Consider the following 26011-nt stretch of genomic DNA (forward strand, 5'->3'; position numbering starts at 1 on the left):
GGTTTTAATAAGGTTTCTGTAAACATAGAGTAATAACATTGGATGAAAAGAAAAAACTAAACAAGTAAGCTCCTTGCATTTTGATAAGAAAGAAGGAGGCGGGATGTTAGTTTTTTGAAGAGGAAGCAAAGGAGGGAGCTGAAGAAGAAGTTGGCACACTAGTCGGGCTTCGACTGGGAGTACTGACTCTTACTGGCCTTTTCTTTTTGGTTCAGCTTCGAACTCTTTTGCCATGTGTTGCGGCTAAAAGTCGTCACAGCAGAAAGCTCGATTGGGATATTTATCTTGAAAGACGAATTGTCCCTAGCGTAAGGAAAGTTAAATTTTTTCACTTTTATATAAACATGATCGGCTTTAGTGCTGTCTTGTATATAAGACAGCACATTAGAAGATGTCTGAGCAGGGGATAGCCGGGAAACAAATATTTGTTTCTTGAGTGGAAGTGATTTCGGATCTGCAGACTAAGTCTCTTCAGAACCAACTTCAGCCTGCGGTAAAGTTAAGCTAGTTGGGTTGTGTGCGTTCACGGATTGGGAAGCCACAGCGGACAAATTATAAATTTGGGAAGTCCCTGGCTGCACACCATCCGTTACGCATTGTTCGGGTCCCAAATCTGCTGATCCTCAGGAGCGTTCTGCTGCTCGCGTGCTGATGGCTGCGGGCCTACCACCAGAGGCCTTATTGCGCTTGGTTGACTCCGTTAATAGCTTGCGGCTAACAAGCTCTAAAAGGCCGCCTTTTTTTTTGGCGCATGAACGATTACATTTCGTTCGCATCCTCGAAACAAGCGTCACATAAGAATCGCAGATTGGGCTTCTTCGATAGGTCATCACTTGTTCGGAATGTAAAACCAGCGCCCTCAGTGTGCACTAAATTTTCAGATAGCCAACAGGTCAGCTCTGACCATCAGATTGCATTTCTTGCAGAAACACAGAAAATTGTTATTCATATTTTATTAAATTTATATTTGCTAGCGAGCAGTTTAAGGAACTTTTAAGAGAGAGAGAGAGAGAGAGAGCGTGAGTTCAAAAGCGTTTTAACTTTTCTGCACTTATTCCAAGTCAATCCGAATAAAACAAACGGAGTTACAGAGTTTCGCGTATGAAAACCTCTAAATCGATTTTCCCGAAAACGTCTTTTTTGAAGTTCGTGAACATCAGAACTCAAAATCTACTAAACCGATCCTTTGTATTTATTAATAAAAATTTACAGCGATTTTTTTTACCTTAAACTAAAAAAACGGGGAAAAAACAGTCTTTGTTATTACCTTGAAAAATTCATCAGCTTTATAAAGCATATACATTTTTTTTCTGATAATCCGGTCAAGAGTTTTGATGTTCACCGCAAACCAACTTTTTTTTTTACGGTCACCGGCTTATTTTTCATTGCTTTTCTTTAAAAACTTGTTCTTACATTCTTTAAATGTTGTATAATAATGTGTATTTAATTAAAAAAAGAACATATAGATGTCGCCACAAAAAAGTTATCACACATTTTTTTTCGCCTTTAAAACTTTTGAGCATGAAATCAAAAGTATTTTTCTGAACATGGAAATAGACCTTTGGGATACCTCTATAATTGCTAGTATTTGATTTATTTTCCTTTTTATGAAGGGAAATAACAAATGATTCCTTCCAAATAGTCAATACTTTCTAAGGATAGGGTAATCAATTTTTGAAGTGGTCTGCACAGGGTCTCTGCGCAGTATCTATCAGATAGCTAGGAACACCGTCAGGACCCGGTAAGTAGACTGGCTTCACCCTTGGCAGATCTAGAACAAGAGAGCTTTCACTTAGACTCCAAGAAAAATAGTTTGAAAAAACTGCGCAAAAAGATCGGCAATTGCCTGTTCAGAGTTTGCTACAGATTTGCAAATAAAGGCGATGCTGGGTAAGCGGCTGCGCTTAGTGTTAACAAAATTATAAAACTGTTTTGGATCTTTTGAAAATTTGATACTACAATTAAATATATAACATTAATTAATTAAGCACGGTAAAATTAGACCAATCACTTATGTATCTAGAAAAGGCAATTTTTTTTTTCCAAAAACTACAAATTTATTATAAAGTCTGGACTTCGTTTTTTCTAGGCGAAATAATTTATTATTAAACCATCGAGGCTTATTTGAGTTTGACGGATATTGTAACGGAACGCACACAGAAAAGAAGGATTTTAAGGCACTACAAAAGATATTAACAGCCTCACCCATGTTAGTGCATAAAGAGAGTTTGGACAAATTAAAGCCAGATATACAGGTATTTAGGCGGTCAAAATTAGTCTAGCTTCGTTTAACAGACTTCTCAGATTTTTCCTTAAGCTCTGATACTGCATCAACAATCAGCTTTAAAGTTGTTTGATAAGTTTTAATAAACAGGCGCTTTTTGGATTTAAAACAAATAACAAATCCAGTAAGCGACCGAAAAAATTCGGAACATGGTTCACTTGAGATAGAGTAATGTCAAGCCAGCCGTAAATAAAGTCTTGTTGCGCCAAAAGAAGTAAGATATTAGTTTTTTCATCTGTGGGCCAAGTGGCATTCGGTGAATAAAATTCACCTGAAACTATTGACGGTTCTTTTAAAATGGACTGGATAACGGAAAGGTTCGCAGAAATCGGGAACTCAGATGCTGGCAGAATGTATGAATAAGCAATACATATAAAACTATCAGTTAACGATAATTCTTTTACCTAGAAATTCAATGTCATTCATTTCATTAAAAGGTAGTTATTCAGACGTGAGGTTTGAGTCAACAGCAATCTAGACGCCTCCTCCTCATCTGTAAGACGATCAAGCCTATAAATTGTGTATTTACCCGGGAAAACTATGGAGCTAAATATCTCCGGTTTTAATAAGGTTTCTGTAAACATAGAGTAATAACATTGGATGAAAAGAAAAAACTAAACAAGTAAGCTCCTTGCATTTTGATAAGAAAGAAGGAGGCGGGATGTTAGTTTTTTGAAGAGGAAGCAAAGGAGGGAGCTGAAGAAGAAGTTGGCACACTAGTCGGGCTTCGACTGGGAGTACTGACTCTTACTGGCCTTTTCTTTTTGGTTCAGCTTCGAACTCTTTTGCCATGTGTTGCGGCTAAAAGTCGTCACAGCAGAAAGCTCGATTGGGATATTTATCTTGAAAGACGAATTGTCCCTAGCGTAAGGAAAGTTAAATTTTTTCACTTTTATATAAACATGATCGGCTTTAGTGCTGTCTTGTATATAAGACAGCACATTAGAAGATGTCTGAGCAGGGGATAGCCGGGAAACAAATATTTGTTTCTTGAGTGGAAGTGATTTCGGATCTGCAGACTAAGTCTCTTCAGAACCAACTTCAGCCTGCGGTAAAGTTAAGCTAGTTGGGTTGTGTGCGTTCACGGATTGGGAAGCCACAGCGGACAAATTATAAATTTGGGAAGTCCCTGGCTGCACACCATCCGTTACGCATTGTTCGGGTCCCAAATCTGCTGATCCTCAGGAGCGTTCTGCTGCTCGCGTGCTGATGGCTGCGGGCCTACCACCAGAGGCCTTATTGCGCTTGGTTGACTCCGTTAATAGCTTGCGGCTAACAAGCTCTAAAAGGCCGCCTTTTTTTTTGGCGCATGAACGATTACATTTCGTTCGCATCCTCGAAACAAGCGTCACATAAGAATCGCAGATTGGGCTTCTTCGATAGGTCATCACTTGTTCGGAATGTAAAACCAGCGCCCTCAGTGTGCACTAAATTTTCAGATAGCCAACAGGTCAGCTCTGACCATCAGATTGCATTTCTTGCAGAAACACAGAAAATTGTTATTCATATTTTATTAAATTTATATTTGCTAGCGAGCAGTTTAAGGAACTTTTAAGAGAGAGAGAGAGAGAGAGAGCGTGAGTTCAAAAGCGTTTTAACTTTTCTGCACTTATTCCAAGTCAATCCGAATAAAACAAACGGAGTTACAGAGTTTCGCGTATGAAAACCTCTAAATCGATTTTCCCGAAAACGTCTTTTTTGAAGTTCGTGAACATCAGAACTCAAAATCTACTAAACCGATCCTTTGTATTTATTAATAAAAATTTACAGCGATTTTTTTTACCTTAAACTAAAAAAACGGGGAAAAAACAGTCTTTGTTATTACCTTGAAAAATTCATCAGCTTTATAAAGCATATACATTTTTTTTCTGATAATCCGGTCAAGAGTTTTGATGTTCACCGCAAACCAACTTTTTTTTTTACGGTCACCGGCTTATTTTTCATTGCTTTTCTTTAAAAACTTGTTCTTACATTCTTTAAATGTTGTATAATAATGTGTATTTAATTAAAAAAAGAACATATAGATGTCGCCACAAAAAAGTTATCACACATTTTTTTTCGCCTTTAAAACTTTTGAGCATGAAATCAAAAGTATTTTTCTGAACATGGAAATAGACCTTTGGGATACCTCTATAATTGCTAGTATTTGATTTATTTTCCTTTTTATGAAGGGAAATAACAAATGATTCCTTCCAAATAGTCAATACTTTCTAAGGATAGGGTAATCAATTTTTGAAGTGGTCTGCACAGGGTCTCTGCGCAGTATCTATCAGATAGCTAGGAACACCGTCAGGACCCGGTAAGTAGACTGGCTTCACCCTTGGCAGATCTAGAACAAGAGAGCTTTCACTTAGACTCCAAGAAAAATAGTTTGAAAAAACTGCGCAAAAAGATCGGCAATTGCCTGTTCAGAGTTTGCTACAGATTTGCAAATAAAGGCGATGCTGGGTAAGCGGCTGCGCTTAGTGTTAACAAAATTATAAAACTGTTTTGGATCTTTTGAAAATTTGATACTACAATTAAATATATAACATTAATTAATTAAGCACGGTAAAATTAGACCAATCACTTATGTATCTAGAAAAGGCAATTTTTTTTTTCCAAAAACTACAAATTTATTATAAAGTCTGGACTTCGTTTTTTCTAGGCGAAATAATTTATTATTAAACCATCGAGGCTTATTTGAGTTTGACGGATATTGTAACGGAACGCACACAGAAAAGAAGGATTTTAAGGCACTACAAAAGATATTAACAGCCTCACCCATGTTAGTGCATAAAGAGAGTTTGGACAAATTAAAGCCAGATATACAGGTATTTAGGCGGTCAAAATTAGTCTAGCTTCGTTTAACAGACTTCTCAGATTTTTCCTTAAGCTCTGATACTGCATCAACAATCAGCTTTAAAGTTGTTTGATAAGTTTTAATAAACAGGCGCTTTTTGGATTTAAAACAAATAACAAATCCAGTAAGCGACCGAAAAAATTCGGAACATGGTTCACTTGAGATAGAGTAATGTCAAGCCAGCCGTAAATAAGTCTTGTTGCGCCAAAAGAAGTAAGATATTAGTTTTTTCATCTGTGGGCCAAGTGGCATTCGGTGAATAAAATTCACCTGAAACTATTGACGGTTCTTTTAAAATGGACTGGATAACGGAAAGGTTCGCAGAAATCGGGAACTCAGATGCTGGCAGAATGTATGAATAAGCAATACATATAAAACTATCAGTTAACGATAATTCTTTTACCTAGAAATTCAATGTCATTCATTTCATTAAAAGGTAGTTATTCAGACGTGAGGTTTGAGTCAACAGCAATCTAGACGCCTCCTCCTCATCTGTAAGACGATCAAGCCTATAAATTGTGTATTTACCCGGGAAAACTATGGAGCTAAATATCTCCGGTTTTAATAAGGTTTCTGTAAACATAGAGTAATAACATTGGATGAAAAGAAAAAACTAAACAAGTAAGCTCCTTGCATTTTGATAAGAAAGAAGGAGGCGGGATGTTAGTTTTTTGAAGAGGAAGCAAAGGAGGGAGCTGAAGAAGAAGTTGGCACACTAGTCGGGCTTCGACTGGGAGTACTGACTCTTACTGGCCTTTTCTTTTTGGTTCAGCTTCGAACTCTTTTGCCATGTGTTGCGGCTAAAAGTCGTCACAGCAGAAAGCTCGATTGGGATATTTATCTTGAAAGACGAATTGTCCCTAGCGTAAGGAAAGTTAAATTTTTTCACTTTTATATAAACATGATCGGCTTTAGTGCTGTCTTGTATATAAGACAGCACATTAGAAGATGTCTGAGCAGGGGATAGCCGGGAAACAAATATTTGTTTCTTGAGTGGAAGTGATTTCGGATCTGCAGACTAAGTCTCTTCAGAACCAACTTCAGCCTGCGGTAAAGTTAAGCTAGTTGGGTTGTGTGCGTTCACGGATTGGGAAGCCACAGCGGACAAATTATAAATTTGGGAAGTCCCTGGCTGCACACCATCCGTTACGCATTGTTCGGGTCCCAAATCTGCTGATTCTCAGGAGCGTTCTGCTGCTCGCGTGCTGATGGCTGCGGGCCTACCACCAGAGGCCTTATTGCGCTTGGTTGACTCCGTTAATAGCTTGCGGCTAACAAGCTCTAAAAGGCCGCCTTTTTTTTTGGCGCATGAACGATTACATTTCGTTCGCATCCTCGAAACAAGCGTCACATAAGAATCGCAGATTGGGCTTCTTCGATAGGTCATCACTTGTTCGGAATGTAAAACCAGCGCCCTCAGTGTGCACTAAATTTTCAGATAGCCAACAGGTCAGCTCTGACCATCAGATTGCATTTCTTGCAGAAACACAGAAAATTGTTATTCATATTTTATTAAATTTATATTTGCTAGCGAGCAGTTTAAGGAACTTTTAAGAGAGAGAGAGAGAGAGAGCGTGAGTTCAAAAGCGTTTTAACTTTTCTGCACTTATTCCAAGTCAATCCGAATAAAACAAACGGAGTTACAGAGTTTCGCGTATGAAAACCTCTAAATCGATTTTCCCGAAAACGTCTTTTTTGAAGTTCGTGAACATCAGAACTCAAAATCTACTAAACCGATCCTTTGTATTTATTAATAAAAATTTACAGCGATTTTTTTTACCTCAAACTAAAAAAAACGGGGAAAAAACAGTCTTTGTTATTACCTTGAAAAATTCATCAGCTTTATAAAGCATATACATTTTTTTTCTGATAATCCGGTCAAGAGTTTTGATGTTCACCGCAAACCAACTTTTTTTTTTACGGTCACCGGCTTATTTTTCATTGCTTTTCTTTAAAAACTTGTTCTTACATTCTTTAAATGTTGTATAATAATGTGTATTTAATTAAAAAAAGAACATATAGATGTCGCCACAAAAAAGTTATCACACATTTTTTTTCGCCTTTAAAACTTTTGAGCATGAAATCAAAAGTATTTTTCTGAACTAGCCGCCATCGCCCGCCCAAAAGCAATCAAAAAGTGGTTGCTTTTGGTACCTACACAACATATTTTAGTTATAACCTTGCAAAAACACAGAATCTTCTTAGTGCACATAGCTAAAATGTAATTTATAATAATAATTTATAATTTTCCTTTTTTTTCAGGGAGCTGGCTTTTTAAGCTTTAACAACATAAATCAAGACCATTTGCCCAACATTTTAAATGAAGCTGTTACCTTATTTTGGAAAGCACTGGAGTGTGAGACGCAGGAAAAAGTAATTTGTTGCACCTTGGAAATGTTTTCCTTGTGGACTCAAAAATTTAGAAATGAGCTACCAAGTGTTATTATTAATATATTTAAAACTGGTATCCGACTGAAAAACACGAATCAAATAATTCGGCAAAGCTATCTTGAATGGCTTCTTTTATCAATACAAAATACCGAGATTAGTAATCATTGTGCTATAATACCAGATCTTATTTCTTTTTATTCTAAAGCATTGCAAAACTCTTCGCAATTATGTAATTTTTCTGAAGCAACCTGTATTGCCTGTATAATGCTTACTTTAGAAAAGCCATCGGAAAACTATAACTTCTTTTGGGCCACAGTTTTTGATATGAAAAAAAAATATTTTTTTAATGAAAAGTATACGGCAATTGCTCCGACCGAGACATTATGCAATATATCGTTAATGATAAAAATATTGCTTAATACATATCCTGACAAAATTAAAGGAGAGCTTGAACCTATAGTTCAAACGTTAGTTTATAACTTATGTAGCAATTCAGAGAAAGTTCGAAAATATACTACTGGTGAGGTCAATAAAATAATAAGTGCTTCGAAAGGAATAGAATTCGTACAATTAGCTTTATGCGAATTTGGTAAACGTATTAATATAGTTAGCTTTCAAAATGATGGAGATACTTGTGTTGATCAATTTGGAACTCCGTCACAAGCGTATGTAGACGCAGTAGTAGCTTTGACCAGTTTAAAAAATATTTCATACGACCATTCTCTGGATGTTGCTATGGACTTATTACTTATATCTCATCATCCAGCAATTGTATTAAATGAGGCATATTTATGGGAAATAACCATCCAGAAACAGTTTAATTTGGATCCTAAACATTTTATACTAACTAAAAAAAATGAGATAGTTACCGAATACATCGACAATTTTAAAGCTACTGCGCAATACGAAAATACCATATCAGCACTGGTTCGAATATGTCCCCATCCAATGGTCTCACTAGTTGTGATTCACCTAAAAAGTTATCTTTCGAAATCTTCAAATTATTATGCTTCCAACGAGGAATATTTGACATTTTTGACTCCAGAAGGGGAATTGTATGATAAAAGTGTAATACCTCATATAGACTCACAGTATGAAACAGTTCGTGTCAAAAGAGAAAATAAAGTTTACAGCTACAAGGAACAATTGGAAGAGATTCAACTTCGACGTGAAATCGATGAAAAAAGAGAAAAAGAAGGAAAATTAAAAACTATAAAGTATACACAAAAACAGGAGGAACAAATAAAAAATCAAATGGAAAAAGAAATGCGGGTGAAGTTGCGGATTCATCAGCTTTATGAAAAACTAATAAGTAAAATTTGCTTACTAAAAGCATCGTGTTCTGGAAATGGAGAAGAAATTGCACAAAATTTTTACACTATATTAGACGATATTTTAAAAGCTTCCAAAAGCCCTTTAAGTGCAGAGGTTCTTACAAATCTTTACTTATTTTTACATAATCTGTGTTTTACTTTCCATCCAAAACTTGGTCGCGAAATTGCAGTAGCGACAATTAAGCTTCAAAACCCCTCATGCATTTTAAAGGAAGAATATGATATTTTAGATATAAACAAAGCTGTTGAAAATATCATATTTGATCTTGACAAAATTGTTAAATCGAACTTACTTGATTCGCCATCATTTTCTTTTGCGTTTGAGTTTCTTAAACGAGCATTATTATTGATAAATAAAGATTCGAATGTTAAACTCATGTTAAAAGGCATTCAAATTATATCTATGCATACAACTGCTGCGATAAATTGTAAGCCAAAATTTATGCCTAGATTTGGTATGTTTGACATTTTGTTTTATCTTTATAAAAACAACAATAATCTGGCAGTTCCAGCTTCAGCAGCCATTTTAGAAGTTGCAAAATCTTCAAATGGTGTAGTTTTCAGTGCCAACCCAGATAACCAGATTATAGATCTACATTTACAAGCTTTGCAATGCAATACTGACACTGTAAGAAAAGTTGCTTTACAATCATTAAATATAATGGCAGATGGAATTGTAGATCTAATTGAAAATGATAATAACGTTAAAAGACTTATTCTAAACCGACTTTGGATAGCAAAATATGATACAGAAGGCGAAAACAGAGAACTGGCCACGCTTTTTTGGAAAAAGGCTAACTTGCCGTTACCCGGATTTGACGATATAATTGATGATATCACACATCCCGAACTATGTATTCAAAAATCTGCTTCAGAATCCCTAGTGCCACTAATAGCTGATAATAAAACTTTAATAAAATGCGTAATAAGGAAATTGTTTTCTATTTACAATGAAAAATTGTCACTAATACCCCCAGTACTTGATCAATTCGACCGTGAAGTTGAGCCCGCTACCGATCAATGGAAACCACGAAGAGGTGTTGCTATTGCATTTTCCACTATCGCTCCCTTACTATCTATTGAAGATATTAATACTATTATGAATTTTATGGTATCACAAGGACTTGGTGATCGAGAAGATATTGTTCACAAAGAAATGTTAGCAGCAGCATTAAAGATAGTCGACTTACATGGTAATCAAACAATAGTAAATTTGTTACCTGTGTTTGAAGACTTTCTTGATAAAGCACCAAAATCGCAAAGTTACGACAATATTCGCCAGGCTGTTGTCATTCTGATGGGTTCCTTAGCAAGACATTTGGAAAAGGATGACAAGCGAATTGATCCAATTGTTAAAAGGTTATTAACAGCACTGTCGACTCCGTCTCAACAAGTCCAGGAAGCGGTGTCGAACTGTTTACCTTATCTTATGCCATCCGTAAAAGATGAAGCCCCTGCAATGATAAAAAAACTTTTACATTCGCTAGCAAAATCTGATAAATATGGCGAGAGACGTGGAGCTGCTTATGGTATCGCTGGCATAGTTAAAGGTCTTGGTATTTTATCCTTAAAACAATTGGACATAATGTCAAAACTTACAGTTTATATTCAAGAAAAAAAAAATTATAGATCTAGAGAGGGAGCATTGTTTGCTTTTGAAGTGCTATGTACAACACTTGGTCGTTTATTTGAACCGTATATAGTTCATGTATTGCCGCATTTGTTACAATGCTTTGGTGATCCTTCCCAATATGTAAGACAGGCAGCCGATGACACAGCAAAAGTAGTTATGGGAAAACTTTCCGCTCATGGAGTAAAACTAGTACTTCCGTCTCTTTTGGAAGCTCTTGACGAAGATTCCTGGAGAACGAAAACGGCATCAGTTGAATTATTGGGTGCAATGGCGTTTTGTGCTCCAAAACAACTTTCATCCTGTCTTCCTAGTATAGTTCCAAAACTAATTGAAGTCTTGGGAGATTCTCACACTAAAGTACAAGAATCTGGTGCGGAAGCTCTTAAAGTAATAGGGTCCGTTATTAAAAATCCTGAAATTCAAGCTATTGTTCCCGTACTTTTGGATGCATTGGAAGATCCCTCCAATAATACATCAACTTGTCTGCAAAGCTTACTAAAAACAAAATTTGTTCATTTTATTGATGCTCCCTCATTAGCGTTAATTATGCCAGTGGTTCAACGTGCCTTTATGGACCGATCTACAGAAACAAGAAAAATGGCTGCACAAATAATAGGAAATATGTATTCACTAACGGACCAGAAAGATTTAGCACCGTATTTACCAAGTATAATTCCTGGATTAAAATCATCCTTATTAGACCCAGTCCCTGAAGTGCGAGCTGTATCAGCTCGAGCACTTGGTGCAATGGTGAAGGGTATGGGTGAAAGTTCATTTGAAAATTTATTACCATGGCTAATGGAAACCTTAACTTCCGAGTCTAGCAGTGTTGACCGCAGTGGGGCAGCACAAGGACTCTCCGAGGTAGTTGGAGGACTTGGTGTCGAAAAAATGCATAAACTTATGCCCGAAATAATTTTGACTGCAGAAAGAGTAGATATTGCTCCACACGTGAAGGATGGATACATTATGATGTTTATATACATGCCTGGGGTATTTCCAGAAGAATTTACACCATATATAGGGCAAATTATAAATCCGATCTTAAAAGCTTTGGCAGATGAAAGCGAATATGTACGTGATACAGCCCTGAAGGCAGGTCAGCGAATTGTTAATTTATATGCAGAAACTGCTGTAGCGCTTTTACTTCCAGAACTTGAAAAAGGACTTTTTGATGATAATTGGCGAATAAGGTATAGTTCAGTTCAATTACTAGGAGACTTATTATATCGTATATCGGGAGTATCTGGAAAGATGACAACAGAAACAGCTAGTGAAGATGATAATTTTGGTACCGAACATTCACATACAGCAATAATTCGCTTTTTGGGCGATGAACGAAGAAATAGAGTATTATCTGGACTTTACATGGGAAGAAGTGACGTATCGTTGATGGTCCGACAAGCTGCATTGCATGTCTGGAAAGTTGTTGTGACAAATACTCCGAGGACTCTGCGAGAAATTTTGCCGACACTGTTTGGTTTACTTCTAGGATGCTTAGCTAGCACAAGCTATGATAAAAGACAAGTGGCTGCCCGAACTTTAGGGGATTTGGTAAGAAAACTAGGAGAACGAGTTTTACCAGAAATCATTCCTATCCTTGAAAATGGTCTAAACTCTGATCAACCTGATCAACGCCAAGGAGTCTGCATAGGACTATCTGAAATAATGGGCTCTACATCAAAAGAAATGGTTCTTACGTTTGTGCACAGCCTCATTCCTACAGTCCGGAAGGCTTTGTGCGATCCCTTACCTGAAGTTCGAGAAGCAGCAGCAAAGACATTTGAATCTTTACATAGCACAGTAGGCGCTAGGGCGTTAGATGATATTCTTCCGTTTATGCTAGGGGGTCTCTCAGATCCTGACCCCTCTATTGCTGAGAATACTTTAGATGGACTTAGACAGGTAATGTCTATAAAATCAAGAGTAGTGTTGCCATATCTTGTGCCCCAATTAACATCTCCACCTGTTAATACAAAAGCATTATCTATTCTTGTATCTGTGGCTGGTGAAGCATTGACCAAATATTTGCCGAAAATATTATCTGCATTATTAGAGGCTCTATCAGGAGCCTATGGATCTCCGCATGAACTTCAAGAGATTGATTATTGCCAAACTGTTATATTGTCAGTAACAGATGAAACTGGAATTAGAACAGTAATGGATACACTGCTAATTTCAGCAAATTCTTCTAATCTATGCACACGAAAGTCCTCAGCCAGTTTGCTATCTGCATTTTGTATTCATTCACCGGGAAATTACTCGCAATACATTCCCCAACTTTTAAGATGCTTACTTAAATTATTGGTTGATAATGATAAAGATATTTTACAGAAATCATGGGAAGCTCTCAATGCTGTAATTAAAGGCCTGAATGCCGCCCAGCAAATCTCGCATGTCTCTGATGTTCGTCAAGCAGTTAAGTTTGCAGCAAGCGAACTAAAAGGTCCGGAGCTTCCTGGATTTTGTTTGCCGAAAGGAATATCTCCACTATTACCCGTTTTTAGAGAAGCTATTTTAAATGGATTACCAGAGGAAAAAGAAAATGCAGCTCAAGGTCTCGGGGAAGCTATTTTTCTAACTAACGCACAATCGTTACAGCCTTCCGTAGTACATATAACTGGTCCATTAATTCGAATACTAGGAGACCGATTTAATGCAGCGGTTAAAGCTGCTGTACTAGAAACATTGTCAATTTTACTTCAAAAAGTTGGTGTGCTTTTGAAACAGTTCTTACCACAACTTCAGACCACGTTTCTTAAAGCGTTGCATGATCAAAACAGAAACGTAAGGATGAAAGCCGGAAGAGCTCTTTCTGAGTTAGTAGCAATTCACTCTAGAGCAGATCCATTATTTAATGAAATTCATAATGGAATAAAAATTCGGAGGATTCTTCAGTTAGAGAAACGATGCTCCATGCTCTTCGTAGCATACTGAGTCGATCTGGAGATAAAATGTCTGAACCCATAAAAAAACAAATTTATATCACTCTTTTGAATATGCTGAGCCATCAAGAAGATGTAACTCGCAATGCCGTTGGCGGTTGCCTGGGGGCCATGGTAAAGTACATATCACCTGGACAAGTTGATGACTTATTTAATAATTTAATACTTTCGGATAATACAGACGATCTAATAGTAAAGCATGGACACTCAATTGTTTTATTCGTTGCCTTAAAAGAATGTCCCAATGATGTGCTGACATCAAATTTGAATGAAAAAATTACAGCTTATGTGTTGGTCAATATTTTATCAGAAAAAGTGCCAGTTGCCTGCAATGCAATAAGAGCTGCCACTTATCTTTTGGAGCACTATCTTGTCAATAGTGATAAACTTCCATTAAATGTTCTTAGTGCACTTGCTAGAGCTATGAATCATTCTAGCAATGATGTTAAGCAGTTAGTCGCAAAAAGTTGCACCCACCTATCCAAAAGTTTGACAGTTGATCAAAATAATCTTGATGTTTTTAAATATTTGGTCCCCATGTTAGTAAATGGCACTAAGGAAAAAAATGGATATGTGAAATCAAATTCAGAGCTAGCATTGATATCCATTTTAAAGCTAAGATCTGACGACTCGACTTTTTCCAAAATTTCAGACCTTTTGGAATATGGAGCTAGGGACTCTTTAAACGACGTAGTAACAAAAGTTTTAAAACGTTCAGTACCACAGTCCATTATAAAGGAAGAAGAATTAGATGACACATTGCAAACATAATCGCTACTTTTTAAAAACTATATTGAAAATAATATGCTTTATAAACATGTTGCTGTATTTAATATTTTTTGTAATTAAAGAATTTTTTAAAAATAAATTTATTATGCAATCCGTTTAACGTTATAAATGCATCGGGTAAGTAAATAGTCTATTCTTAGTAAAGAAAAGTTGTACTCTAAACTATGTCAAATAGTACTTCTACTTGTCTGCTAAGCTTCTTAATCTTGGTGATCGAGAAGATATTGTACACAAAGAAATGTTAGCAGCAGCATTAAAGATAGTCGACTTACATGGTAATCAAACAATAGTAAATTTGTTACCTGTGTTTGAAGACTTTCTTGATAAAGCACCAAAATCGCAAAGTTACGACAATATTCGCCAGGCTGTTGGCATTCTGATGGGTTCCTTAGCAAGACATTTGGAAAAGGATGACAAGCGAATTGATCCAATTGTTAAAAGGTTATTAACAGCACTGTCGACTCCGTCTCAACAAGTCCAGGAAGCGGTGTCGAACTGTTTACCTTATCTTATGCCATCCGTAAAAGATGAAGCCCCTGCAATGATAAAAAAACTTTTACATTCGCTAGCAAAATCTGATAAATATGGCGAGAGACGTGGAGCTGCTTATGGATTCGCTGGCATAGTTAAAGGTCTTGGTATTTTATCTTTAAAACAATTGGACATAATGTCAAAACTTACAGTTTAAATTCAAGAAAAAAAAAATTATAGATCTAGAGAGGGAGCATTGTTTGCTTTTGAAGTACTATGTACAACTTTCTGCTCATGGAGTAAAACTAGTACTTCCGTCTCTTTTGGAAGCTCTTGACGAAGATTCCTGGAGAACGAAAACGGCATCAGTTGAATTATTGGGTGCAATGGCGTTTTGTGCTTCAAAACAACTTTCATCCTGTCTTCCTAGTATAGTTCCAAAACTAATTGAAGTCTTGGGAAATTCTCACACTAAAGTACAAGAATCTGGTGCGGAAGCTCTTAAAGTAATAGGGTCCGTTATTAAAAATCCTGAAATTCAAGCTATTGTTCCCGTACTTTTGGATGCATTGGAAGATCCCTCCAATAATACATCAACTTGTCTGCAAAGCTTACTAAAAACTAAATTTGTTCATTTTATTGATACTCCCTCATTAGCGTTAATTATGCCAGTGGTTCAACGTGCCTTTATGGACCGATCTACAGAAACAAGAAAAATGGCTGCACAAATAATAGGAAATATGTATTCACTAACGGACCAGAAAGATTTAGCACCGTATTTACCAAGTATAATTCCTGGATTAAAATCATCCTTATTAGACCCAGTCCCTGAAGTGCGAGCTGTATCAGCTCGAGCACTTGGTGCAATGGTGAAGGGTATGGGTGAAAGTTCATTTGAAAATTTATTACCATGGCTAATGGAAACCTTTACTTCCGAGTCTAGCAGTGTTGACCGCAGTGGAGCAGCACAAGGACTCTCCGAGGTAGTTGGAGGACTTGGTGTCGAAAAAATGCATATACTTATGCCCGAAATAATTTTGACTGCAGAAAGAGTAGATATTGCTCCACACGTGAAGGATGGATACATTATGATGTTTATATACATGTCTGGGGTATTTCCAGAAGAATTTACACCATATATAGGGCAAATTATAAATCCGATCTTAAAAGCTTTGGCAGATGAAAGCGAATATGTACGTGATACAGCCCTGAAGGCAGGTCAGCGAATTGTTAATTTATATGCAGAAACTGCTGTAGCGCTTTTACTTCCAGAACTTGAAAAAGGACTTTTTGATGATAATTGGCGAATAAGGTATAGTTCAGTTCAATTACTAGGAGACTTATTATATCGTATATCGGGAGTATCTGGAAAGATGACAACAGAAACAGCTAGTGAAGATGATAATTTTGGTACCAAACATTCACATACAGCAATAATTCGCTTTTTGGGCGATGAACGAAGAAATAGAGTATTATCTGGACTTTGATGGTCCGACAAGCTGCATTGCATGTCTGGAAAGTTGTTATGACAAATACTCCGAGGGCTCTGCGAGAAATTCTGCCGACACTGTTTGGTTTACTTCCAGGATGCTTAGCTAGCACAAGCTATGATAAAAGACAAGTGGCTGCCCGAACTTTAGGGGATTTGGTAAGAATACTAAGAGAACGAGTTTTACCAGAAATCATTCCTATCCTTGAAAATGGACTAAACTCTGATCAACCTGATCAACGCCAAGGAGTCTGCATAGGACTATCTGAAATAATGGGCTCTACATCAAAAGAAATGGTTCTTACGTTTGTGCACAGCCTCATTCCTACAGTCCGGAAGGCTTTGTGCGATCCCTTACCTGAAGTTCGAGAAGCAGCAGCAAAGACATTTGAATCTTTACATAGCACAGTAGGCGCTCGGGCGTTAGATGATATTCTTCCGTTTATGCTAGAGGGTCTCTCAGATCCTGACCCCTCTATTGCTGAGAATTCTTTAGATGGGCTTAGACAGGTAATGTCTATAAAATCAAGAGTAGTGTTGCCATATCTTGTGCCCCAATTAACATCTCCACCTGTTAATACAAAAGCATTATCTATTCTTGTATCTGTGGCTGGTGAAGCATTGACCAAATATTTGCCGAAAATATTATCTGCATTATTAGAGGCTCTATCAGGAGCCTATGGATCTCCGCATGAACTTCAAGAGATTGATTATTGCCAAACTGTTATATTGTCAGTAACAGATGAAACTGGAATTAGAACAGTAATGGATACACTGCTAATTTCAGCAAATTCTTCTAATCTATGCACACGAAAGTCATTCATTCTCCGGGAAATTACTCGCAATACATTCCCCAACTTTTAAGATGCTTACTTAAATTATTGGTTGATAATGATAAAGATATTTTACAGAAATCATGGGAAGCTCTCAATGCTGTAATTAAAGGCCTGAATGCCGCCCAGCAAATCTCGCATGTCTCTGATGTTCGTCAAGCAGTTAAGTTTGCAGCAAGCAAACTAAAAGGTCCGGAGCTTCCTGGATTTTGTTTGCCGAAAGGAATATTTCCACTATTACCCGTTTTTAGAGAAGCTATTTTAAATGGATTACCAGAGGAAAAAGAAAATGCAGCTCAAGGTCTCGGGGAAGCTATTTTTCTAACTAACGCACAATCGTTACAGCCTTCCGTAGTACATATAACTGGTCCATTAATTCGAATACTAGGAGACCGATTTAATGCAGCGGTTAAAGCTGCTGTACTAGAAACATTGTCAATTTTACTTCAAACAGTTGGTGTTCTTTTGAAACAGTTCTTACCACAACTTCAGACCACGTTTCTTAAAGCGTTGCATGATCAAAACAGAAACGTAAGGATGAAAGCCGGAAGAGGTCTTTCTGAGTTAGTAGCAATTCACTCTAGAGCAGATCCATTATTTAATGAAATTCATAATGGAATAAAAAATTCGGATGATTCTTCAGTTAGAGAAACGATGCTCTGGATCTGGAGATAAAATGTCTGAACCCATAAAAAAACAAATTTATATCACTCTTTTGAATATGCTGAGCCATCAAGAAGATGTAACTCGCAATGCCGTTGGCGGTTGCCTGGGGGCCATGGTAAAGTACATATCACCTGGACAAGTTGATGACTTATTTAATAATTTAATACTTTCGGATAATACAGACGATCTAATAGTAAAGCATGGACACTCAATTGTTTTATTCGTTGCCTTAAAAGAATGTCCCAATGATGTGCTGACATCAAATTTGAATGAAAAAATTACAGCTTATGTGTTGGTCAATATTTTATCAGAAAAAGTGCCAGTTGCCTGCAATGCAATAAGAGCTGCCACTTATCTTTTGGAGCACTATCTTGTCAATAGTGATAAACTTCCATTAAATGTTCTTAGTGCACTTGCTAGAGCTATGAATCATTCTAGCAATGATGTTAAGCAGTTAGTCGCAAAAAGTTGCACCCACCTATCCAAAAGTTTGACAGTTGATCAAAATAATCTTGATGTTTTTAAATATTTGGTCCCCATGTTAGTAAATGGCACTAAGGAAAAAAATGGATATGTGAAATCAAATTCAGAGCTAGCATTGATATCCATTTTAAAGCTAAGATCTGACGACTCGACTTTTTCCAAAATTTCAGACCTTTTGGAATATGGAGCTAGGGACTCTTTAAACGACGTAGTAACAAAAGTTTTAAAACGTTCAGTACCACAGTCCATTATAAAGGAAGAAGAATTAGATGACACATTGCAAACATAATCGCTACTTTTTAAAAACTATATTGAAAATAATATGCTTTATAAACATGTTGCTGTATTTAATATTTTTTGTAATTAAAGAATTTTTTAAAAATAAATTTATTATGCAATCCGTTTAACGTTATAAATGCATCGGGTAAGTAAATAGTCTATTCTTAGTAAAGAAAAGTTGTACTCTAAACTATGTCAAATAGTACTTCTACTTGTCTGCTAAGCTTCTTAATCTTGGTGATCGAGAAGATATTGTACACAAAGAAATGTTAGCAGCAGCATTAAAGATAGTCGACTTACATGGTAATCAAACAATAGTAAATTTGTTACCTGTGTTTGAAGACTTTCTTGATAAAGCACCAAAATCGCAAAGTTACGACAATATTCGCCAGGCTGTTGGCATTCTGATGGGTTCCTTAGCAAGACATTTGGAAAAGGATGACAAGCGAATTGATCCAATTGTTAAAAGGTTATTAACAGCACTGTCGACTCCGTCTCAACAAGTCCAGGAAGCGGTGTCGAACTGTTTACCTTATCTTATGCCATCCGTAAAAGATGAAGCCCCTGCAATGATAAAAAAACTTTTACATTCGCTAGCAAAATCTGATAAATATGGCGAGAGACGTTGAGCTGCTTATGGTATCGCTGGCATAGTTAAAGGTCTTGGTATTTTATCCTTAAAACAATTGGACATAATGTCAAAACTTACAGTTTAAATTCAAGAAAAAAAAAATTATAGATCTAGAGAGGGAGCATTGTTTGCTTTTGAAGTACTATGTACAACTTTCTGCTCATGGAGTAAAACTAGTACTTCCGTCTCTTTTGGAAGCTCTTGACGAAGATTCCTGGAGAACGAAAACGGCATCAGTTGAATTATTGGGTGCAATGGCGTTTTGTGCTTCAAAACAACTTTCATCCTGTTCTCCTAGTATAGTTCCAAAACTAATTGAAGTCTTGGGAGATTCTCACACTAAAGTACAAGAATCTGGTGCGGAAGCTCTTAAAGTAATAGGGTCCGTTATTAAAAATCCTGAAATTCAAGCTATTGTTCCCGTACTTTTGGATGCATTGGAAGATCCCTCCAATAATACATCAACTTGTCTGCAAAGCTTACTAAAAACTAAATTTGTTCATTTTATTGATACTCCCTCATTAGCGTTAATTATGCCAGTGGTTCAACGTGCCTTTATGGACCGATCTACAGAAACAAGAAAAATGGCTGCACAAATAATAGGAAATATGTATTCACTAACGGACCAGAAAGATTTAGCACCGTATTTACCAAGTATAATTCCTGGATTAAAATCATCCTTATTAGACCCAGTCCCTGAAGTGCGAGCTGTATCAGCTCGAGCACTTGGTGCAATGGTGAAGGGTATGGGTGAAAGTTCATTTGAAAATTTATTACCATGGCTAATGGAAACCTTAACTTCCGAGTCTAGCAGTGTTGACCGCAGTGGAGCAGCACAAGGACTCTCCGAGGTAGTTGGAGGACTTGGTGTCGAAAAAATGCATATACTTATGCCCGAAATAATTTTGACTGCAGAAAGAGTAGATATTGCTCCAAACGTGAAGGATGGATACATTAGGATGTTTATATACATGCCTGGGGTATTTCCAGAAGAATTTACACCATATATAGGGCAAATTATAAATCCGATCTTAAAAGCTTTGGCAGATGAAAGCGAATATGTACGTGATACAGCCCTGAAGGCAGGTCAGCGAATTGTTAATTTATATGCAGAAACTGCTGTAGCGCTTTTACTTCCAGAACTTGAAAAAGGACTTTTTGATGATAATTGGCGAATAAGGTATAGTTCAGTTCAATTACTAGGAGACTTATTATATCGTATATCAGGAGTATCTGGAAAGATGACAACAGAAACAGCTAGTGAAGATGATAATTTTGGTACCAAACATTCACATACAGCAATAATTCGCTTTTTGGGCGATGAACGAAGAAATAGAGTATTATCTGGACTTTGATGGTCCGACAAGCTGCATTGCATGTCTGGAAAGTTGTTATGACAAATACTCCGAGGGCTCTGCGAGAAATTCTGCCGACACTGTTTGGTTTACTTCCAGGATGCTTAGCTAGCACAAGCTATGATAAAAGACAAGTGGCTGCCCGAACTTTAGGGGATTTGGTAAGAATACTAAGAGAACGAGTTTTACCAGAAATCATTCCTATCCTTGAAAATGGACTAAACTCTGATCAACCTGATCAACGCCAAGGAGTCTGCATAGGACTATCTGAAATAATGGGCTCTACATCAAAAGAAATGGTTCTTACGTTTGTGCACAGCCTCATTCCTACAGTCCGGAAGGCTTTGTGCGATCCCTTACCTGAAGTTCGAGAAGCAGCAGCAAAGACATTTGAATCTTTACATAGCACAGTAGGCGCTCGGGCGTTAGATGATATTCTTCCGTTTATGCTAGAGGGTCTCTCAGATCCTGACCCCTCTATTGCTGAGAATTCTTTAGATGGGCTTAGACAGGTAATGTCTATAAAATCAAGAGTAGTGTTGCCATATCTTGTGCCCCAATTAACATCTCCACCTGTTAATACAAAAGCATTATCTATTCTTGTATCTGTGGCTGGTGAAGCATTGACCAAATATTTGCCGAAAATATTATCTGCATTATTAGAGGCTCTATCAGGAGCCTATGGATCTCCGCATGAACTTCAAGAGATTGATTATTGCCAAACTGTTATATTGTCAGTAACAGATGAAACTGGAATTAGAACAGTAATGGATACACTGCTAATTTCAGCAAATTCTTCTAATCTATGCACACGAAAGTCATTCATTCTCCGGGAAATTACTCGCAATACATTCCCCAACTTTTAAGATGCTTACTTAAATTATTGGTTGATAATGATAAAGATATTTTACAGAAATCATGGGAAGCTCTCAATGCTGTAATTAAAGGCCTGAATGCCGCCCAGCAAATCTCGCATGTCTCTGATGTTCGTCAAGCAGTTAAGTTTGCAGCAAGCAAACTAAAAGGTCCGGAGCTTCCTGGATTTTGTTTGCCGAAAGGAATATTTCCACTATTACCCGTTTTTAGAGAAGCTATTTTAAATGGATTACCAGAGGAAAAAGAAAATGCAGCTCAAGGTCTCGGGGAAGCTATTTTTCTAACTAACGCACAATCGTTACAGCCTTCCGTAGTACATATAACTGGTCCATTAATTCGAATACTAGGAGACCGATTTAATGCAGCGGTTAAAGCTGCTGTACTAGAAACATTGTCAATTTTACTTCAAACAGTTGGTGTTCTTTTGAAACAGTTCTTACCACAACTTCAGACCACGTTTCTTAAAGCGTTGCATGATCAAAACAGAAACGTAAGGATGAAAGCCGGAAGAGGTCTTTCTGAGTTAGTAGCAATTCACTCTAGAGCAGATCCATTATTTAATGAAATTCATAATGGAATAAAAAATTCGGATGATTCTTCAGTTAGAGAAACGATGCTCCGGATCTGGAGATAAAATGTCTGAACCCATAAAAAAACAAATTTATATCACTCTTTTGAATATGCTGAGCCATCAAGAAGATGTAACTCGCAATGCCGTTGGCGGTTGCCTGGGGGCCATGGTAAAGTACATATCACCTGGACAAGTTGATGACTTATTTAATAATTTAATACTTTCGGATAATACAGACGATCTAATAGTAAAGCATGGACACTCAATTGTTTTATTCGTTGCCTTAAAAGAATGTCCCAATGATGTGCTGACATCAAATTTGAATGAAAAAATTACAGCTTATGTGTTGGTCAATATTTTATCAGAAAAAGTGCCAGTTGCCTGCAATGCAATAAGAGCTGCCACTTATCTTTTGGAGCTCTATCTTGTCAATAGTGATAAACTTCCATTAAATGTTCTTAGTGCACTTGCTAGAGCTATGAATCATTCTAGCAATGATGTTAAGCAGTTAGTCGCAAAAAGTTGCACCCACCTATCCAAAAGTTTGACAGTTGATCAAAATAATCTTGATGTTTTTAAATATTTAGTCCCCATGTTAGTAAATGGCACTAAGGACAAAAATGGATATGTGAAATCAAATTCAGAGCTAGCATTGATATCCATTTTAAAGCTAAGATCTGACGACTCGACTTTTTCCAAAATTTCAGACCTTTTGGAATATGGAGCTAGGGACTCTTTAAACGACGTAGTAACAAAAGTTTTAAAACGTTCAGTACCACAGTCCATTATAAAGGAAGAAGAATTAGATGACACATTGCAAACATAATCGCTACTTTTTAAAAACTATATTGAAAATAATATGCTTTATAAACATGTTGCTGTATTTAATATTTTTTGTAATTAAAGAATTTTTTAAAATAAATTTATTATGCAATCCGTTTAACGTTATAAATGCATCGGGTAAGTAAATAGTCTATTCTTAGTAAAGAAAAGTTGTACTCTAAACTATGTCAAATAGTACTTCTACTTGTCTGCTAAGCTTCTTAATCTTGGTGATCGAGAAGATATTGTACACAAAGAAATGTTAGCAGCAGCATTAAAGATAGTCGACTTACATGGTAATCAAACAATATTAAATTTGTTACCTGTGTTTGAAGACTTTCTTGATAAAGCACCAAAATCGCAAAGTTACGACAATATTCGCCAGGCTGTTGGCATTCTGATGGGTTCCTTAGCAAGACATTTGGAAAAGGATGACAAGCGAATTGATCCAATTGTTAAAAGGTTATTAACAGCACTGTCGACTCCGTCTCAACAAGTCCAGGAAGCGGTGTCGAACTGTTTACCTTATCTTATGCCATCCGTAAAAGATGAAGCCCCTGCAATGATAAAAAAACTTTTACATTCGCTAGCAAAATCTGATAAATATGGCGAGAGACGTTGAGCTGCTTATGGTATCGCTGGCATAGTTAAAGGTCTTGGTATTTTATCCTTAAAACAATTGGACATAATGTCAAAACTTACAGTTTAAATTCAAGAAAAAAAAAATTATAGATCTAGAGAGGGAGCATTGTTTGCTTTTGAAGTACTATGTACAACACTTGGTCGTTTATTTGAAGCGAATTGATCCAATTGTTAAAAGGTTATTAACAGCACTGTCGACTCCGTCTCAACAAGTCCAGGAAGCGGTGTCGAACTGTTTACCTTATATTATGCCATCCGTAAAAGATGAAGCCCCTGCAATGATAAAAAAACTTTTACATTCGCTAGCAAAATCTGATAAATATGGCGAGAGACGTGGAGCTGCTTATGGAATCGCTGGCATAGTTAAAGGTCTTGGTATTTTATCCTTAAAACAATTGGACATAATGTCAAAACTTACAGTTTAAATTCAAGAAAAAAAAAATTATAGATCTAGAGAGGGAGCATTGTTTGCTTTTGAAGTACTATGTACAACACTTGGTCGTTTATTTGAACCGTATATAGTTCATGTTGCCGCATTTGTTACAATGCTTTGGTGATCCTTCCCAATATGTAAGACAGGCAGCCGATGACACAGCAAAAGTAGTTATGGGAAAACTTTCTGCTCATGGAGTAAAACTAGTACTTCCGTCTCTTTTGGAAGCTCTTGACTAAGATTCCTGGAGAACGAAAACGGCATCAGTTGAATTATTGGGTGCAATGGCGTTTTGTGCTTCAAAACAACTTTCATCCTGTCTTCCTAGTATAGTTCCAAAACTAATTGAAGTCTTGGGTGAATCTGGTGCGGAAGCTCTTAAAGTAATAGGGTCCGTTATTAAAAATCCTGAAATTCAAGCTATTGTTCCCGTACTTTTGGATGCATTGGAAGATCCCTCCAATAATACATCAACTTGTCTGCAAAGCTTACTAAAAACTAAATTTGTTCATTTTATTGATACTCCCTCATTAGCGTTAATTATGCCAGTGGTTCAACGTGCCTTTATGGACCGATCTACAGAAACAAGAAAAATGGCTGCACAAATAATAGGAAATATGTATTCACTAACGGACCAGAAAGATTTAGCACCGTATTTACCAAGTATAACTCCTGGATTAAAATCATCCTTATTAGACCCAGTCCCTGAAGTGCGAGCTGTATCAGCTCGAGCACTTGGTGCAATGGTGAAGGGTATGGGTGAAAGTTCATTTGAAAATTTATTACCATGGCTAATGGAAACCTTAACTTCCGAGTCTAGCAGTGTTGACCGCAGTGGGGCAGCACAAGGACTCTCCGAGGTAGTTGGAGGACTTGGTGTCGAAAAAATGCATAAACTTATGCCCGAAATAATTTTGACTGCAGAAAGAGTAGATATTGCTCCAAACGTGAAGGATGGATACATTAGGATGACGACTTTTTGATGATAATTGGCGAATAAGGTATAGTTCAGTTCAATTACTAGGAGACTTATTATATTGTATATCGGGAGTATCTGGAAAGATGACAACAGAAACAGCTAGTGAAGATGATAATTTTGGTACCGAACATTCACATACAGCAATAATTTGCTTTTTGGGCGATGAACGAAGAAATAGAGTATTATCTGGACTTTACATGGGAAGAAGTGACGTATCGTTGATGGTCCGACAAGCTGCATTGCATGTCTGGAAAGTTGTTATGACAAATACTCCGAGGACTCTGCGAGAAATTCTGCCGACACTGTTTGGTTTACTTCCAGGATGCTTAGCTAGCACAAGCTATGATAAAAGACAAGTGGCTGCCCGAACTTTAGGGGATTTGGTAAGAAAACTAGGAGAACGAGTTTTACCAGAAATCATTCCTATCCTTAAAAATGGACTAAACTCTGATCAACCTGATCAACGCGAAGGAGTCTGCATAGGACTATCTGAAATAATGGGCTCTACATCAAAAGAAATGGTTCTTACGTTTGTGCACAGCCTCATTCCTACAGTCCGGAAGGCTTTGTGCGATCCCTTACCTGAAGTTCGAGAAGCAGCAGCAAAGACATTTGAATCTTTACATAGCACAGTAGGCTCTCGGGCGTTAGATGATATTCTTCCGTTTATGCTAGAGGGTCTCTCAGATCCTGACCCCTCTATTGCTGAGAATACTTTAGATGGACTTAGACAGGTAATGTCTATAAAATCAAGAGTAGTGTTGCCATATCTTGTGCCCCAATTAACATCTCCACCTGTTAATAGAAAAGCATTATCTATTCTTGTATCTGTGGCTGGTGAAGCATTGACCAAATATTTGCCGAAAATATTATCTGCCTTATTAGAGGCTCTATTAGGAGCCTATGGATCTCCGCATGAACTTCAAGAGATTGATTATTGCCAAACTGTTATATTGTCAGTAACAGATGAAACTGGAAGCAGAAGAGTAATGGATACACTGCTAATTTCAGCAAATTCTTCTAATCTATGCACACGAAAGTCCTCAGCCAGTTTGCTATCTGCATTTTGTATTCATTCACCGGGAAATTACTCGCAATACATTCCCCAACTTTTAAGATCCTTACTTAAATTATTGGTTGATAATGATAAAGATTTTTTACAGAAATCATGGGAAGCTCTCTGTTTGCGCACTCAGCGCTTGTATTTAAATCACTAGTTGTAATGCGAGAGGGGGAGCCAATAAAGCTTTCGTCTGTTCGCTC

At 37.0% G+C, this 26011-nt stretch overlaps 3 protein-coding genes and 2 pseudogenes across 4 annotated transcripts in view; all 5 read left to right on the top strand.

Moving 5' to 3' along the window:
- The window catches only part of LOC128263974 (eIF-2-alpha kinase activator GCN1), a 72977-nt gene extending 59416 nt beyond the window's left edge, over positions 1 to 13561 (top strand). Inside the window, exon 3 of one of the 2 annotated variants that reach the window (XM_052999260.1) lies at positions 7389 to 7559. In XM_052999260.1, coding sequence (XP_052855220.1) covers positions 7389 to 7411 — 23 coding nt within the window. In that variant the 3' untranslated portion in view covers positions 7412 to 7559. Of the gene's footprint in view, positions 1 to 7388 lie in introns of both variants that reach the window. The other variant, XM_052999254.1, reaches the window with a different exon arrangement.
- An 895-nt stretch (positions 13562 to 14456) lies between these two features.
- LOC128263980 (eIF-2-alpha kinase activator GCN1-like) lies at positions 14457 to 17458 on the top strand (annotated as a pseudogene).
- LOC128263977 (eIF-2-alpha kinase activator GCN1-like) lies at positions 15076 to 18127 on the top strand. Its single transcript, XM_052999263.1, has one exon. It carries the CDS (start codon positions 15076 to 15078, stop codon positions 16174 to 16176), a length of 1101 nt encoding a protein of 366 aa, XP_052855223.1. The 3' UTR covers positions 16177 to 18127.
- Positions 17733 to 22794, top strand: LOC128263988 (eIF-2-alpha kinase activator GCN1-like). The gene is given in 5 exon segments (XM_052999272.1): positions 17733 to 17792; positions 19151 to 20417; positions 20420 to 21244; positions 21247 to 21916; positions 21918 to 22794. Coding segments are annotated over 5 exon segments (3603 nt in total). The 3' UTR covers positions 22699 to 22794.
- Positions 22795 to 22823: 29 nt separating this feature from the next.
- Positions 22824 to 25965, top strand: LOC128263989 (eIF-2-alpha kinase activator GCN1-like; annotated as a pseudogene).
- Positions 25966 to 26011: the final 46 nt, after the last annotated feature.

Source organism: Drosophila gunungcola, unplaced genomic scaffold (genome assembly GCF_025200985.1).
Source record: "Drosophila gunungcola strain Sukarami unplaced genomic scaffold, Dgunungcola_SK_2 000040F, whole genome shotgun sequence".
Lineage (NCBI taxonomy): Eukaryota > Metazoa > Arthropoda > Insecta > Diptera > Drosophilidae > Drosophila > Drosophila gunungcola.